At 44.6% G+C, this 14,822-nt stretch overlaps 1 protein-coding gene across 1 annotated transcript in view; it reads left to right on the top strand.

Annotated features, from left to right (window-relative positions):
• The first annotated feature begins 1,429 nt into the window (after window positions 1–1,429).
• LOC106587771 (leucine-rich repeat and immunoglobulin-like domain-containing nogo receptor-interacting protein 1-B) overlaps window positions 1,430–14,822 on the top strand; it is a 30,450-nt gene continuing 17,057 nt past the window's right edge. The window contains exon 1 of the mRNA XM_045708913.2: window positions 1,430–1,714. Within this exon, the coding sequence (XP_045564869.1) occupies window positions 1,703–1,714 (12 nt within the window). The 5' untranslated portion in view covers window positions 1,430–1,702. The remainder of the gene's footprint in view (window positions 1,715–14,822) is intronic.

Raw genomic sequence — 14,822 nt, 5'->3', positions numbered from 1 at the left:
TACAATGACATGCTCATATTCCTCCCATTAACCCACTCATTCCCACTCCACTAATACAATGACATGCTCATATTCCTCCCATTAACCCACTCATTCCCACTCCACTAATACAATGACATGCTCATATTCCTCCCATTAACCCACTCATCCCCACTCCACTAATACAATGACATGCTCATATTCCTCCCATTAACCCACTCATCCCCACTCACATCCCTACAGTAAATCAGATGAAGTGTGGGGATATAGAAGTTAATTTGTTACATTGTTGCCCCTGTTTTAGGAGAGCACCCACCCCCCTCCCTCTCTGTCTCCCTTCCCCTTTCTTGTTTTAGGATAGCACCCTCTACCTCCCTCCCTCTCTGTCTCCCTACCCCTTCCCTCTTTCTTTCCATCTCTCACCCTCTCTGTCTCCCTCCCTCCCTCTCTGTCTCCCTAACCTCCCTCTCTGTCTCCCTACCTCCCTCTCTGTCTCCCTACCTCCCTCTCTGTCTCCCTACCTCCCTCTCTGTCTCCCTCTCTGTCTCCCTACCTACCTCCCTCCCTCCCTCCCTCTCTGTCTCCCTACCTACCTACCTCCCTCCCTCCCTCCCGCTCTGTCTCCCTCTGCCTCCCCCTCTCCCTCTCCCTACCCCTTCCCTCTTTCTTTCCATCTCTCACCCTCTTCCACATATCCTTTTTCGATCTTCCTCATCTTCCTCTATACTCATCTTCCTCTATCCCCATCTTCCTCTATCCTCATCTTCCTCTATACCCATCTTCCTCTATCCCCATCTTCCTATATCCTCATCTTCCTCTATCCCCATCTTCCTCTATCCCCATCTTCCTCTATCCTCATCTTCCTCTATACTCATATTCCTCTATCCCCATCTTCCTCTATCCCCATCTTCCTCTATCCTCATCTTCCTCTATCCCCATCTTCCTCTATACCCATCTTCCTCTATCCCCATCTTCCTATATCCTCATCTTCCTCTATACCCATCTTCCTCTATCCCCATCTTCCTCTATCCTCATCTTCCTCTATCCCCATCTTCCTCTATCCCCATCTTCCTCTATCCCCATCTTCCTATATCCTCATCTTCCTCTATACCCATCTTCCTCTATCCCCATATTCCATTAATCATTTTATTTTTCACATTCAGTCTTTCACAACCCTCTTTCTGCAGCTCCCCAGTTCATTTGAATCCAGCTGGAAATGGGGACGTTCAAGTAAACAGCATAACATATCGCCAATGCAATCAGAGAGCATCCCTCCCTCCCTCCCTCCCTCCCTCCCTCCCTCCCTCCCTCCCTCCCTCCCTCCCTCCCTCCCTCCCTTCCTTCCAATGCATTGCAGCTCCTCCCTGCACCTTGTTCAGCAGCGGCCCCTCCCTCTATCTCTCTCCCCTCTCCCTCTCTCCCCTCTCCCCTCTCCCACTCTCTGTCTCACTCAGCTCGGTGCAGCATGTATGTTAGAGTGTCTGAGACACCGGAGCCTGTGTTTACATGCAAGCCTATCAGTGGAGGTGGATTTAGAGCATCTGGAGGACCCAGGCATCTCCCATGCTCCTCACCGAGGACTCACCTCCTTTTATCTCGCCTCGGGTATCCCATTTCTCCCTTTGAATCCTCCTTTCAATGGCCTCTTCAATCTCTGCCCTGCTCTCTGAGGCATTTTGGATTTCCTTGGCAACGTGGAGCAGCTTAAATTAGAATTCTGTGCATGACAGTCCTGGTAAGTAGCCTCCTCTGTTCTGTGGGTTTCCAGCACTGAGCCACAGAGACAGGCTCATCATGGTGCAGTGTTGGGGCAGAATTGGAAGGAAAATATTTGTCTGGACAAATGGTACGTATTGAAAGGGGTAAAGGGAGAGAGAGAGGGAGGGATGGGATGTTTGATCATTCTACTGAATTGGATTCAGGACCAGGTTTGTTCTGTCATCTGGATGCTGCCATTTATTTAAATGTGTAAGAGCATACATGTAGGCTACTGTGTGTGTGTGTGTGTGTGTGTGTGTGTGTGTGTGTGTGTGTGTGTGTGTGTGTGTGTGTGTGTGTGTGTGTGTGGTGTGTGTGTGTGTGTGTGTGTGTGTGTGTGTGTGTGTATGGTGTGTGTGTATGGTGTGTATGGTGTGTGTGTGTGTGTGTGTGTGTGTGTATGGTGTGTATGGTGTGTGTGTGTGTGTGTGTGTGTGTGTGTGTGTGTGTGTGTGTGTGTGTGTGTGTGTGTGTGTGTGTGTGTGTGTGTGTGTGTGTGTGTGTGTGGGTGGTGTGTGTGTGTGTGTGTGTGTGTGTGTGTGTTTGCATATGTGCACCAGTTTGTACCTGTATGTTGTGTGTGTACGGTGTGTCTGTGTGTACGGTGTGTCTGTGTGTATGGTGTGTCTGTGTGTATGGTGTGTCTGTGTGTATGGTGTGTCTGTGTGTATGGTGTGTCTGTCTGTGTGTACGGTGTGTCTGTGTGTATGGTGTGTCTGTGTGTGTGTACCGTGTGTCTGTGTGTGTGTATGGCGTGTCTGTGTGTATGGCGTGTCTGTGTGTATGGTGTGTCTGTGTGTGTACGGTGTGTCTGTGTGTATGGTGTGTCTGTGTGTGTGTACCGTGTGTCTGTGTGTGTGTATGGTGTGTCTGTGTGTATGGCGTGTCTGTGTGTACGGTGTGTCTGTGTGTATGGTGTGTCTGTGTGTATGGTGTGTCTGTGTGTATGGTGTGTCTGTGTGTATGGTGTGTCTGTCTGTGTGTACGGTGTGTCTGTGTGTATGGTGTGTCTGTGTGTGTGTACCGTGTGTCTGTGTGTGTGTATGGTGTGTCTGTGTGTATGGCGTGTCTGTGTGTATGGTGTGTCTGTGTGTGTACGGTGTGTCTGTGTGTGTGTACCGTGTGTCTGTGTGTATGGTGTGTCTGTGTGTATGGTGTGTCTGTGTGTGTGTACCGTGTGTCTGTGTGTGTGTATGGTGTGTCTGTGTGTATGGCGTGTCTGTGTGTACGGTGTGTCTGTGTGTATGGTGTGTCTGTGTGTATGGTGTGTCTGTGTGTATGGTGTGTCTGTGTGTATGGTGTGTCTGTCTGTGTGTACGGTGTGTCTGTGTGTATGGTGTGTCTGTGTGTGTGTACCGTGTGTCTGTGTGTGTGTATGGTGTGTCTGTGTGTATGGCGTGTCTGTGTGTATGGTGTGTCTGTGTGTGTACGGTGTGTCTGTGTGTGTGTACCGTGTGTCTGTGTGTATGGTGTGTCTGTGTGTATGGTGTGTCTGTGTGTGTGTACCGTGTGTCTGTGTGTGTGTACCGTGTGTCTGTGTGTGTACGGTGTGTCTGTGTGTATGGTGTGTCTGTGTGTGTATGGTGTGTCTGTGTGTGTACCATGTGTCTGTGTGTGTGTACGGTGTGTCTGTGTGTGTATGGTGTGTCTGTGTGTGTACCGTGTGTGTGTGTGTGTGTGTGTGTGTGTGTGTGTGTGTGTGTGTGTGTGTGTGTGTGTGTGTGTGTGTGTGTGTGTGTGTGTGTGTGTGTGTGTGTGTGTGTGTGTACCGTGTGTACCGTGTGTACCGTGTGTCTGTGTGTGAGTACGGTGTGTGTCGGTGTGAGTGTACAGTGTGTCTGTGTGAGTACGGTGTGTCTGTGTGTGTGTGAGTGTACAGTGTGTCTAGGTGTGAGTACGGTGTGTCTGTGTGTGTGTGAGTGTACGGTGTGACTAGGTGTGAGTACGGTGTGTCTGTGTGTATGGTGTGTCTGTGTGTGTACGGTGTGTCTGTGTGTGTGTACCGTGTGTCTGTGTGTATGGTGTGTCTGTGTGTATGGTGTGTCTGTGTGTGTGTACCGTGTGTCTGTGTGTGTGTACCGTGTGTCTGTGTGTGTACGGTGTGTCTGTGTGTATGGTGTGTCTGTGTGTGTATGGTGTGTCTGTGTGTGTACCATGTGTCTGTGTGTGTGTACGGTGTGTCTGTGTGTGTATGGTGTGTCTGTGTGTGTACCGTGTGTGTGTGTGTGTGTGTGTGTGTGTGTGTGTGTGTGTGTGTGTGTGTGTGTGTGTGTGTGTGTGTGTGTGTGTGTGTGTGTGTGTGTGTGTGTGTGTGTGTACCGTGTGTACCGTGTGTACCGTGTGTACCGTGTGTCTGTGTGTGAGTACGGTGTGTGTCTGTGTGAGTGTACAGTGTGTCTGTGTGAGTACGGTGTGTCTGTGTGTGTGTGAGTGTACGGTGTGACTATGTGTGAGTACGGTGTGTCTGTGTGTGTCTGTGTGTACAGTGTGTCTGTGTGTGTCTGTGTGTACAGTATGTCTGTGTGTGTGTGTATGGTGTGTCTGTGTGTGTGAGTACGGTGTGTGTCTGTGTGAGTACGGTGTGTGTCTGTGTGTGTGTACGGTGTGTCTAGGTGTGAGTACGGTGTGTGTCTGTGTGTGTGTGTACGGTGTGTCTGTGTGTGTGTGTACGGGTGTGTCTGTGTGAGTACGGTGTGTGTCTGTGTGTGTGTGTGTACGGTGTGTCTAGGTGTGAGTACGGTGTGTGTCTGTGTATAACTGTTTCTCTTTGTGTGTGTGCATGAATGTCTCTGTATGTGAGTCTCTCATGTGCTCCTGTGTCCCTGCTGTTTCCAGAAGTATTTTAAAAGGTGTGTCATATTACTAGTGTTGGGGTGTGTGTGTGATGGAGCGTGCCTGCTGTGTGTTCCTGTCAGAGTGCTCCTCCACCACCATGCTTATTGTAGCTCCAACTAATCTGTCCTTGTTAGCACGCCTCTTTATAAAGACCCTAAACACGCCGTCTAGCCTGACACTGATTTGCTTCCGGAGGTCAAACCTCATTCAATCACAATGAATTTGCTGTGTTCCCTCTGGGGTTGAAAGAATGGTGTTTCATTTCACCCACAGGTTCCAGGGAAGGCTTTTTGTCCCATTTGTATGTAGGTCAAACACCCCAGCCTCTCATCCGTTCTCTCTCTCTCTCTGTGTGTGTGTGTGTGTGTGTGTGTGTGTGTGTGTGTGTGTGTGTGTGTGTGTGTGTGTGTGTGTGTGTGTGTGTGTGTGCGTGTGTGTGTGTGTGTGTGTGTGTGTGTGTGTGTGTGTGTGTGTGTGTGTGTGTGTGTGTGTGTGTGTGTGTGTGTGTGTGTGTCATCCTTTCATCCTTCCAGCCTGCATTATTTGCATCCCTCATAATTCTGCCTGGCTGCAGTGCTCTGGCACACAGTAGAAATCTATAGAGACTCTTCTACCTCCTATAGAAGTACAGTACAGCAGCTGCCTGCAAGCCACAAGCTGCCACCTCTAGCTGGTGAAGTTGAGGCTGTTTTTGCTTAGAGACACACACTACACTGTTGGTTACTGTACACGAGGCTCCCTAAAATAGGCGAGACTGGAAAGAGACTTCTCTTCCACTGGTTTCACCCCACTGCTATTTTGTAACACTGTGAGACCCAAATATGCAAAAATAAGTTTCCTAAATTGCGTTCTAATCTAAAAAAAAATCCTATTCAACACTACCTGGTTAATCTCCTTCATCACTACCTAGTTCATCTCCTTCATCACTACCTAGTTCATCTCCTTCATCACTACCTAGTTCATCTCCTTCATCACTACCTAGTTCATCTCCTTCATCACTACCTAGTTCATCTCCTTCATCACTACCTAGTTCATCTCCTTCATCACTACCTAGTTCATCTCCTTCATCACTACCTAGTTCATCTCCTTCATCACTACCTAGTTCATCTTCTTCATCACTACCTAGTTCATCTCCTTCATCACTACCTAGTTCATCTCCTTCATCACTACCTAGTTCATCTCCTTCATCACTACCTAGTTCATCTCCTTCATCACTACCTGGTTAATCTCCTTCATCACTACCTAGTTCATCTCCTTCATCACTACCTAGTTCATCTCCTTCATCACTACCTAGTTCATCTCCTTCATCACTACCTAGTTCATCTCCTTCGACCCACATGTATCTCTGTGTAGTATTGTGTCAGTAGGATAAATGTTGGCATCAGCAGCCTCTGAAACGGTAGAAACATGGTCCACTCGTCTGACATCAGACTAGTCCCCTACACAAGGATATGTTGTAGGCCATTACATGAAATCTTTTTCCCTGTCTTCTTTAATATGTAATGATTATGAAGAAAAAAAATACAGAGGGAAGCAAACGATCTGAACCTGAGATAGAGGTCGCTTTGGAAATGTTGAAGAAACCCAACATTGGGCTGAAAGGTTTGACCTGACACACAGGGCTACATTAATATACTGATAGAAAAGGGTTTAAACTGACACACAGGGCTACATTAATATACTGATAGAAAAGGGTTTGACCTGACACACAGGGCTACATTAATATACTGATAGAAAAGGGTTTGACCTGACACACAGGGCTACATTAATATACTGATAGAAAAGGGTTTGACCTGACACACAGGGCTACATTAATATACTGATAGAAAAGGGTTTGACCTGACACACAGGGCTACATTAATATACTGATAGAAAAGGGTTTAAACTGACACACAGGGCTACATTAATATACTGATAGAAAAGGGTTTGACCTGACACACAGGGCTACATTAATATACTGATAGAAAAGGGTTTGACCTGACACACAGGGCTACATTAATATACTGATAGAAAAGGGTTTGACCTGACACACAGGGCTACATTAATATACTGATAGAAAAGGGTTTGACCTTACACACAGGGCTACATTAATATACTGATAGAAAAGGGTTTAAACTGACACACAGGGCTACATTAATATACTGATAGAAACATTAGAGGGATTGTTTTCCTTCCAATATTCTAAAAATATGTACAACCAAATACTTCAAGAGTAAATTCGATGCCTCCTCTACACATCAAAATAACAGAAATGAATATATCTTTTAAAAAAGGTGTGGATTGTGAGGTCAGAATACTGCCGTGACGACCATTCCTTATATGGTAAAGAAGTAAGATAGGAGGTTCTCTCTCCAGATGAAGCCAGAAAGGACAACCAAATATTACTGAAAGTAACTTAGATGTTCTCCATACATAGGAAAAACCCCAGAATACTTGATCCTTTCAAAAAGATACACCACCGTTCAAAAGTTTGGGGTCACATAGAAATGTCCTTGTTTTTGAAAGAAAAGCACATATTTTGTCCATTAAAATAACATCAAATTGATCAGAAATACAGTGTAGAAATTGTTAACGTTGTAAATGACTATTGTAGCTGGAAACGGCTGATTTCTTTATGGAATATCTACATAGGTGTACAGAGGCCCATAATCAGCAACCATCACTCCTGTGTTCCAATGGCACGTAGTGTTAGCTAATCAAAGTTTATCACTTTAAAAAGCTAATTGATCATTAGAAAACCCTTTTGCAATTATGTTAGCACAGCTGAAAACTGTTGTTCTGATTAAAGAAGCAATAAAACTGTCCTTCTTTAGACTAGTTGAGTATCTGGAGCATCAGCATTTGTGGGTTCGATTACAGGCTCAAAATAGCCAGAAACAAATAATTTTCTTCTGAAACTCGTCAGTCTATTCTTGTTCTGAAAAATGAAGGCTATTCCATGAGAGAAATTGCCAAGAAACTGAAGATCTCGTACAACGCTGTGTACTACTCCCTTCACAGAACAGAACAAACTGGCCCTAACCAGAATAGAAAGAGGAGTGGGAGGCCCCGGTGCACAACTGAGCAAGAGGACAAGTACATTAAAGTGTCTAGTTTGAGAAACAGACGCCTCACTGGTCCTCAACTGGCAGCTTCATTAAATAGTACCGGCAAAACACCAGTCTCAACGTCAACAGTGAGGAGGCGACTCCGGGATGCTGGCCTTGTAGGCAGAGTTCCTCTGTCCAGTGTCTGTTTTCTTTTGCCCATCCTAATGTTCAATTTTTATTGGCCAGTCTGAGATATGGCTATTTCTTTGCAATTCTGCCTAGAAGGCCAGCAACCACAGATTTGCCTCTTTACTGTTGACGTTGAGACTGGTGTTTTGCAGGGTACTATTTAATGAACAGTAGTGTATGTTTCTGACAGCAAAATGTTTTAAAAAATTGAATTTGTAAAGTTGATCAATTTGTCTATTTCAGAAAAAATATGACTTCATTTCAGATGTTTATATCATTACACAATATGTTCCTTCACATGTAAATACTTTTGCTCCATTTTGATGGGATTTTAGTTGAATTTCAAATTTTTCTACCATTTAAGCCCAATGTTGCAACGTTTCCAGAAAATTCTACAAATTGATTTTTAAAATATGTATTATTATTTTCATAATCAGAGGCGTATTCCAGGTATTTTTGAAGGGTAGTGAAATGTTTTCCTCGTTTGGATCTATGTTTGGGTCTCACAGGGTAAAATGGGAAAGAAGCAGAAGGTCTATAGTAGTGTTTGTATTGTTTGTGCTGCAGCTTTACAATTTTACAATTTAGTCATTTAGCAGACGCTCTTATCCAGAGCGACTTACAGTAGTGAATGCATACATTTCATGCATTTTTTTGTACTGGCCCCCCGTGGGAATCGAACCCACAACCCTGGCGTTGCACACACCATGCTCTACCAACTGAGCCACAGGTTAATACATACAGTATGTGTCACGATAACAAGGTGACAGTACATATCAACCTACAGAACATCGATGTCACATGAAATGTGGGGCTTTCACATCGTGACTGAGTGAATGATTAAAACCACGACGGTTACCTGGCAACACGTTACTGTAGGTGGTCTAATGTAACAATCTATAAAACCTTCATAAATACTCTTCTCCAATTAGTCTTGCCATAATGCAAGCACAGATTCTTTAGCAAGCCCATCTATTCAAGCACAATATCAACACGTGATTCCTTATAATAAGTACAGTTCTTACAGTTCCGTCTGATAACCAGGCGGCGAATCGCATCTCTGCATGTCTGTCAGACATATCAGTGTGGATGACGGATCACCAGCTCAAGCTGAACCTCGGCAAGACGGAGCTGCTCTTCCTCCCGGGGAAGGACTGCCCGTTCCATGATCTCGCCATCACGGTTGACAACTCCCTTGTGTCCTCCTCCCAGAGTGCTAAGAACCTTGGCGTGATCCTGGACAACACCCTGTCGTTCTCCACTAACATCAAGGCGGTGACCCGATCCTGTAGGTTCATGCTCTACAACATTCGCAGAGTACGACCCTGCCTCACACAGGAAGCGGCGCAGGTCCTAATCCAGGCACTTGTCATCTCCCGTCTGGATTACTGCAACTCGCTGTTGGCTGGGCTCCCTGCCTGTGCCATTAAACCCCTACAACTCATCCAGAACGCCGCAGCCCGTCTGGTGTTCAACCTTCCCAAGTTCTCTCACGTCACCCCGCTCCTCCGCTCTCTCCACTGGCTTCCAGTTGAAGCTCGCATCCGCTACAAGACCATGGTGATTGCCTACGGAGCTGTGAAGGGAACGGCACCTCCATAGCTTCAGGCTCTGATCCGGCCCTACACCCAAACAAGGGCACTGTGTTCATCCACCACTGGCCTGCTGCCCCCCCTACCTCTGAGGAAGCACAGTTCCCGCTCAGCCCAGTCAAAACTGTTCGCTGCTCTGGCACCCCAATGGTGGAACAAGCTCCCTCACGACGCCAGGACAGCGGAGTCAATCACCACCTTCCGGAGACACCTGAAACCCCACCTCTTTAAGGAATACCTAGGATAGGATAAAGTAATCCTTCTAACCCCCCCCCCCCCCCCCCCTTAAAAGATTTAGATGCACTATTGTAAAGTGGTTGTTCCACTGGATATCATAAGGTGAATGCACCATTTTGTAAGTCGCTCTGGATAAGAGCGTCTGCTAAATGACTTAAATGTAATGTAAATGTAAGTACAGCATGTGGATATCAGGCTCATTCATATCAATGATGGTGCAGTAGAAACGTACTGTAGCAATAGAATGTTCATTAAGTACCGCTTAAAGCAGGACAATGTGTGTGAGCGCCACAGCGCCCCTGTTTGTTCCAATACACTCACTGTTCATAGGCTACTACCGTTCGCTGATGTATGAGCTTATTGTGGGCCGCTGCAGTCTTCCAACATGTGATTGCTCAACCGTGACATATCAGACAGGAAGTCATCACTCATCACTGTTTTGACTCTGTAAGCAGATGTGTCTCACGCATAATTCTGTTTTATCCTCTCAGACTACACAACAGAGATGCTACAGAGATTGCGGGCAGTGTATAATGATTGTCTATAGCCTTGCTGTTACATTGTTCTCCTGACCTATAGTGGTCATATGAAGGGTCTGTTCTGAATGTTCACCTCAGGGCCTTGGTACTTAAACTGAACCCAATAACCATTGTCTCTTTCTCCCATTTAACCTTTTTAATTGATTGTGATGTCTGTACAGTTGGGTAGCATGTAAGCACTGGGAACGCCAATCTATATGCAGTTCCAAAATTGATAATTGCACTTTGATTGATTTGATTCAAATGGGAATGTTTTAACTATCTAGCAGAGGATGCCTCCATAGTGCCCTATTTGGTTTTTAATAGGATGGAAAACCAAATAGTGGTTAAGGTTGAGGACAATGCAGACGATGGCTGTACACAGTCTCTGGTGGTCCGACTGGTCATTACAGTAATAAGGCGGTTCACTATCCCCCCTTTTGTTACACACAAGACGGAATAGAATGTAAGTCATCAACAAGCCATTACTAGTTCAACTCTTGACACGCAAAAACAGATCTATAGATTAACATGTACAACGCAAAAACAGATCTATAGATTAACATGTACACTGTAGGCCAACTTCCTGTTCAACAGTCCATCCACACCGCCCATCTCTTACATTATGTGACCCTGTTGTGAGCAGTAGCTTTTCATGTAAATCTGTGCCAAGGATATTTAGTCTGCCTGTCCTGTACACTTGTCCTCCGTGAGATATGGGGGGAAGTTAGAGGGTGAATGAAGCTACAGAATGCTGTAATAGTGATGTTGAAAGATGGACGGATTATAATCTCAACAGGGAGAGTGTTAAGGATGCTGCTGAAACCACGGCATTGCAGTAAACAGATGTAGGATCTTAATTTGATGACACTTTTATTGATGAAAATGTTCCTGCAAAGCAGGAAATAAAAATAGTTGTGTATTCAAGGTTTAAAAGCTTCTGAAGTTTGTAATTTCCACTATAAATTTCAGACTTGATTTTCCCGAACGAAAAATGTATCAACCCCTACAAAAATATCCATGAATTATAATCCACATAATAATTCACACTTCCTGTTGCTGCAGGATTATTTTCCTGCTGTAGCAAATTTGCTCAAATTAGGGTCCTAAATATGTAATGGTTCCTTCCTGTCAGGGACCGTTAAGATGGTCGGACCACGTGTAGACCGCGTGCAGGCGGGAGAGACGGGTGAGACAGACAGACAGACAGACAGACAGACAGACAGACAGACAGACAGACAGACAGACAGACAGACAGACAGACAGACAGACAGACAGACAGACAGACAGACAGACAGACAGACAGACAGACAGACAGACAGACAGACAGACAGACAGATGCAGATCAGTCACGGGGTAGCCTACTCAATCTTGCTCTCTACAAATCTATTCACAAGGTCACAGTGGCGCTTCGCTGCAGCATCCTCTCTCATTTAAATGTAATCATAACAGCTTTATGTAAAATATGATCCAGGCATGGTGGAGGATGGGGTTTGATTCTCCCTCTGACTCCTACACTCCACCGGCTCTATAATGCACTGATCTTTGCATATTCTAAAGCAAAGTGTGGGTTACCGATTAAACACTCCTCCTGCCCATTTGTTGTAATTGTCACTGTGAATATGTATTTATAAGTATTGGCTAGAGTGAGTTATATCAGCTAAATTAATATGAGAACGAAGATAGCTGGTGGTAATTATTATACGGATGATTTGGGATGAAAAAATCTCCCAGAATCGCCCATTGTGCTGTCCATAAAGGGCCTTAAGAAGCTTGGCCGGTGGAAAATTGCCTTCAGGATTGCATTGAGCCACAGTTTTCAATTCTACTGGAAACTTGGATCCCTGTTGATACAGAGGGGAAAAGGTTTGTGTAATTACCAGCTTAGGCTGCTGCTATAGCGAGGAATTTCCAAGAGGAATGGTGTTAATGAGGAAAGAAGCATCCCTTTACAGAATTATTATTAGACATTCAGTCAGAGCAGAGAGAGACAGATCTGTGTGGAAATATTACCAATTAGACTCGGCGCAGGCTTTGCACCGCAAGTCATTTCATACAGAACAAAGCACCCAAATGAAGTGAAACCAACTGAACAGCGACCATTACAATGTGTTCAGCACTTGTACAGGGATGTGTCATGCAGCACCATTTTCTGCATATTACATAAGGAGCTGATGTTCTTACAGATCCAATATTCTATTTGGGTTTTTCACATTTCAGGTATTCTTCATCTGGTGTTTTCCAGTTCCTTAAACACAACAGCTACGGGTATTAGAACATAGTGTAGCTAATTACATAAGACATCTTACTTACTAGTCCCTATGTACTGTACATTGGAGCAGGTAAATTGGTGGCAGTGGTGGGATCTCCTTGTAGGGCCAAGTCCAATGGATAAGCATGACAGAGGCATAGATTAACAGCAGTGGAGGCTGGTGACTTGAAAAATGGAGGAGGATGGGAGACCCACGGTATAGGAGCGGAACGCACGGAAACGACAGTGTGTTTCAAAAATCGTCAAAGACTAATTATTTTAACCTATGTGATTATGTGTTTTCATCTTTGCTAAGTAAATACCGGAGGAAAGTGGAAAGCCTACTTGAGCGCACGCGAAGAAATGCGCCGCTTCAACATCTCTCTTTAATCAACATTTTTTGGATGATGCGATGGAAGCTATCTAATCATTTGGAATTGTTTTCGACATCCTAGAAAAGACAGTTGAACGTTCAATATGTTCAGCAAGTAAAGCATTGTAACGTGCAATTACCTCTGCAAGCTCCATGTAGTTGCCCTTGTTGGCAGAACTTTCCCTCTCACCGTGTCCTCTATCGATGCAGCTTTTTCCCAGAAGCTTGAATCTGATGTCGGCATTCATATGCTCCCTTCTTTTGTTTTGCCGTTTAGCTGAACGATCGATGCTCTTCAGGTCACTGTACCCCCTTTTCGACCAATGCTCAGACTTTCCAAAAAGCAGGCTAGCAATACAGGCGGCTTGATGACAGGCTCCCTGTTAACCAGCTATACTTTTGAAACCAGTTGGTTTTGAACAGAGGTCAGAGGTCGACCCTTGCTTTTAATTTGCACCTTTTCTGTGTACCCCAGAGAATGAAAGGGGTTCTTCAACGAAAAGTCCACAACATTTTCATCAGTGTTGGCCATTCTAACATTCTGGCGGAGAAATATTTTTTTTATAAATTGCACTAACTGGACACATAAATGTAGTTTTAAAACCAAGAAAATAATGTATAATATACCTCCTCCGTGTCCTGTAATTTGAAAAAACAAATTTGAATTGAATAATATCCCAAAAATGCTCAACTATCACTTTTCATCTCTATCCAACAATGTCACAAAGCTTCTCAACACATTGAACCCCCATAATGCTCTGTGGCACAATCCCAATACAACACAAGGTTAATTCAATGACTATAATTCTGTGATTGGATGGACAGAATGTCAATTTATGTTGCAAAAGCTTTGATTGGTTGCAGGACGTACTCCGGAAGTGGTCATAATAACCATGTATGTCTAAGGGGGTGAGGCCTACAAGCCTCCTAGGTTTTGTATTGAAGTCAATGTACCCAGAGGAGGACGGAAGCTAGCTGTCCTCCGGCTACACCCTGGTGCTACCCTACAGAGTGCTGTTGAAGTTACTATAGACCTTCATTGCAAAACAATGTCATCTGAGTATATTTTGACATGGCCTGTGGATTAACCAGACACACCATTTCTCTTATTAGTATAAATAAATTGCCCTTGACCTTGAAACATATTATCATAATGGGGAACCCTTAACTTGAAGAGCATATCAAGATATTATTTCTGAATCAAGAAAAGGTATAACACAAGCTCTCTGGTAGGAGCTCAGCTCTTCGAATCCCCCCTGCCTAGTTTTGCAATCTTCACTTCAGTGTGCAAGGGCTTATTCTGTGGGATTCAAGGCTGCAGATAGAAACGATTTGCAAAGCTGGTAAAATCCCCTATTCTACAAGACAGAGAACAATGGCTCTCCTATTAACACTCCATTTCTGTCTGGATGTGCTGTGACATTGTGCCCTAACAAATCAGCCCATAGGGTGAATCCCAATGTGGTCGTAGTATAAAACGTCTTCTCCTTTCCTGCACCAGCACTGACTGGAAAAAGTGAAAGCAATCATGGTATGGAGGCATTCAATACTTAGCTTTCACCTTCCACATGTTGTCAGATCAGCCAAGAAAAGGAGATGAGGAAGCCTCTTTAGACTATTGGGACCAACTGCTGTCTGGTTGCCATGGTAGCGGACAGTCTTTCCAAGTGTTCTGTGTCTGAGATCCAGAAACCAATTGTAGTTCTTGCTCTGGCAGTTCCTCCCATGGTACACATACATTAGAGAAAAAGGCAGGCCCCTAAAATAGTCCCAATCCAATATCATAGACAAGCAACCAGGACGTTGAAACCGTTGGAGCAAACATGAATTTGAACTGAGATCACCTTTCAGTCCAGTAGCAGCTGGGGAGGCTTTCACCTAACCAAACCTACATATTACAACAATAAATCACCCCAACTACCCAAGTACACTGACTCGGTACCGGTACTACTTGTATATAGCCTGTGACAAATAACATTTTATTTGATTTGTGTTGGGGTTGGAGCCCTGTATTCCAAGCTGTCAATTTTATCCCCTTGTTTTGTGTGTTCTCTAGAGTAG

The sequence above is a fragment of the Salmo salar genome, chromosome 26, assembly GCF_965601325.2.
Source record: "Salmo salar chromosome 26, fSalSal1, whole genome shotgun sequence".
Taxonomy (NCBI): domain Eukaryota; kingdom Metazoa; phylum Chordata; class Actinopteri; order Salmoniformes; family Salmonidae; genus Salmo; species Salmo salar.
The sequence above is the reverse complement of the archived record's forward strand: the minus strand, read 5'-3'. Positions and strand labels throughout refer to the sequence as shown.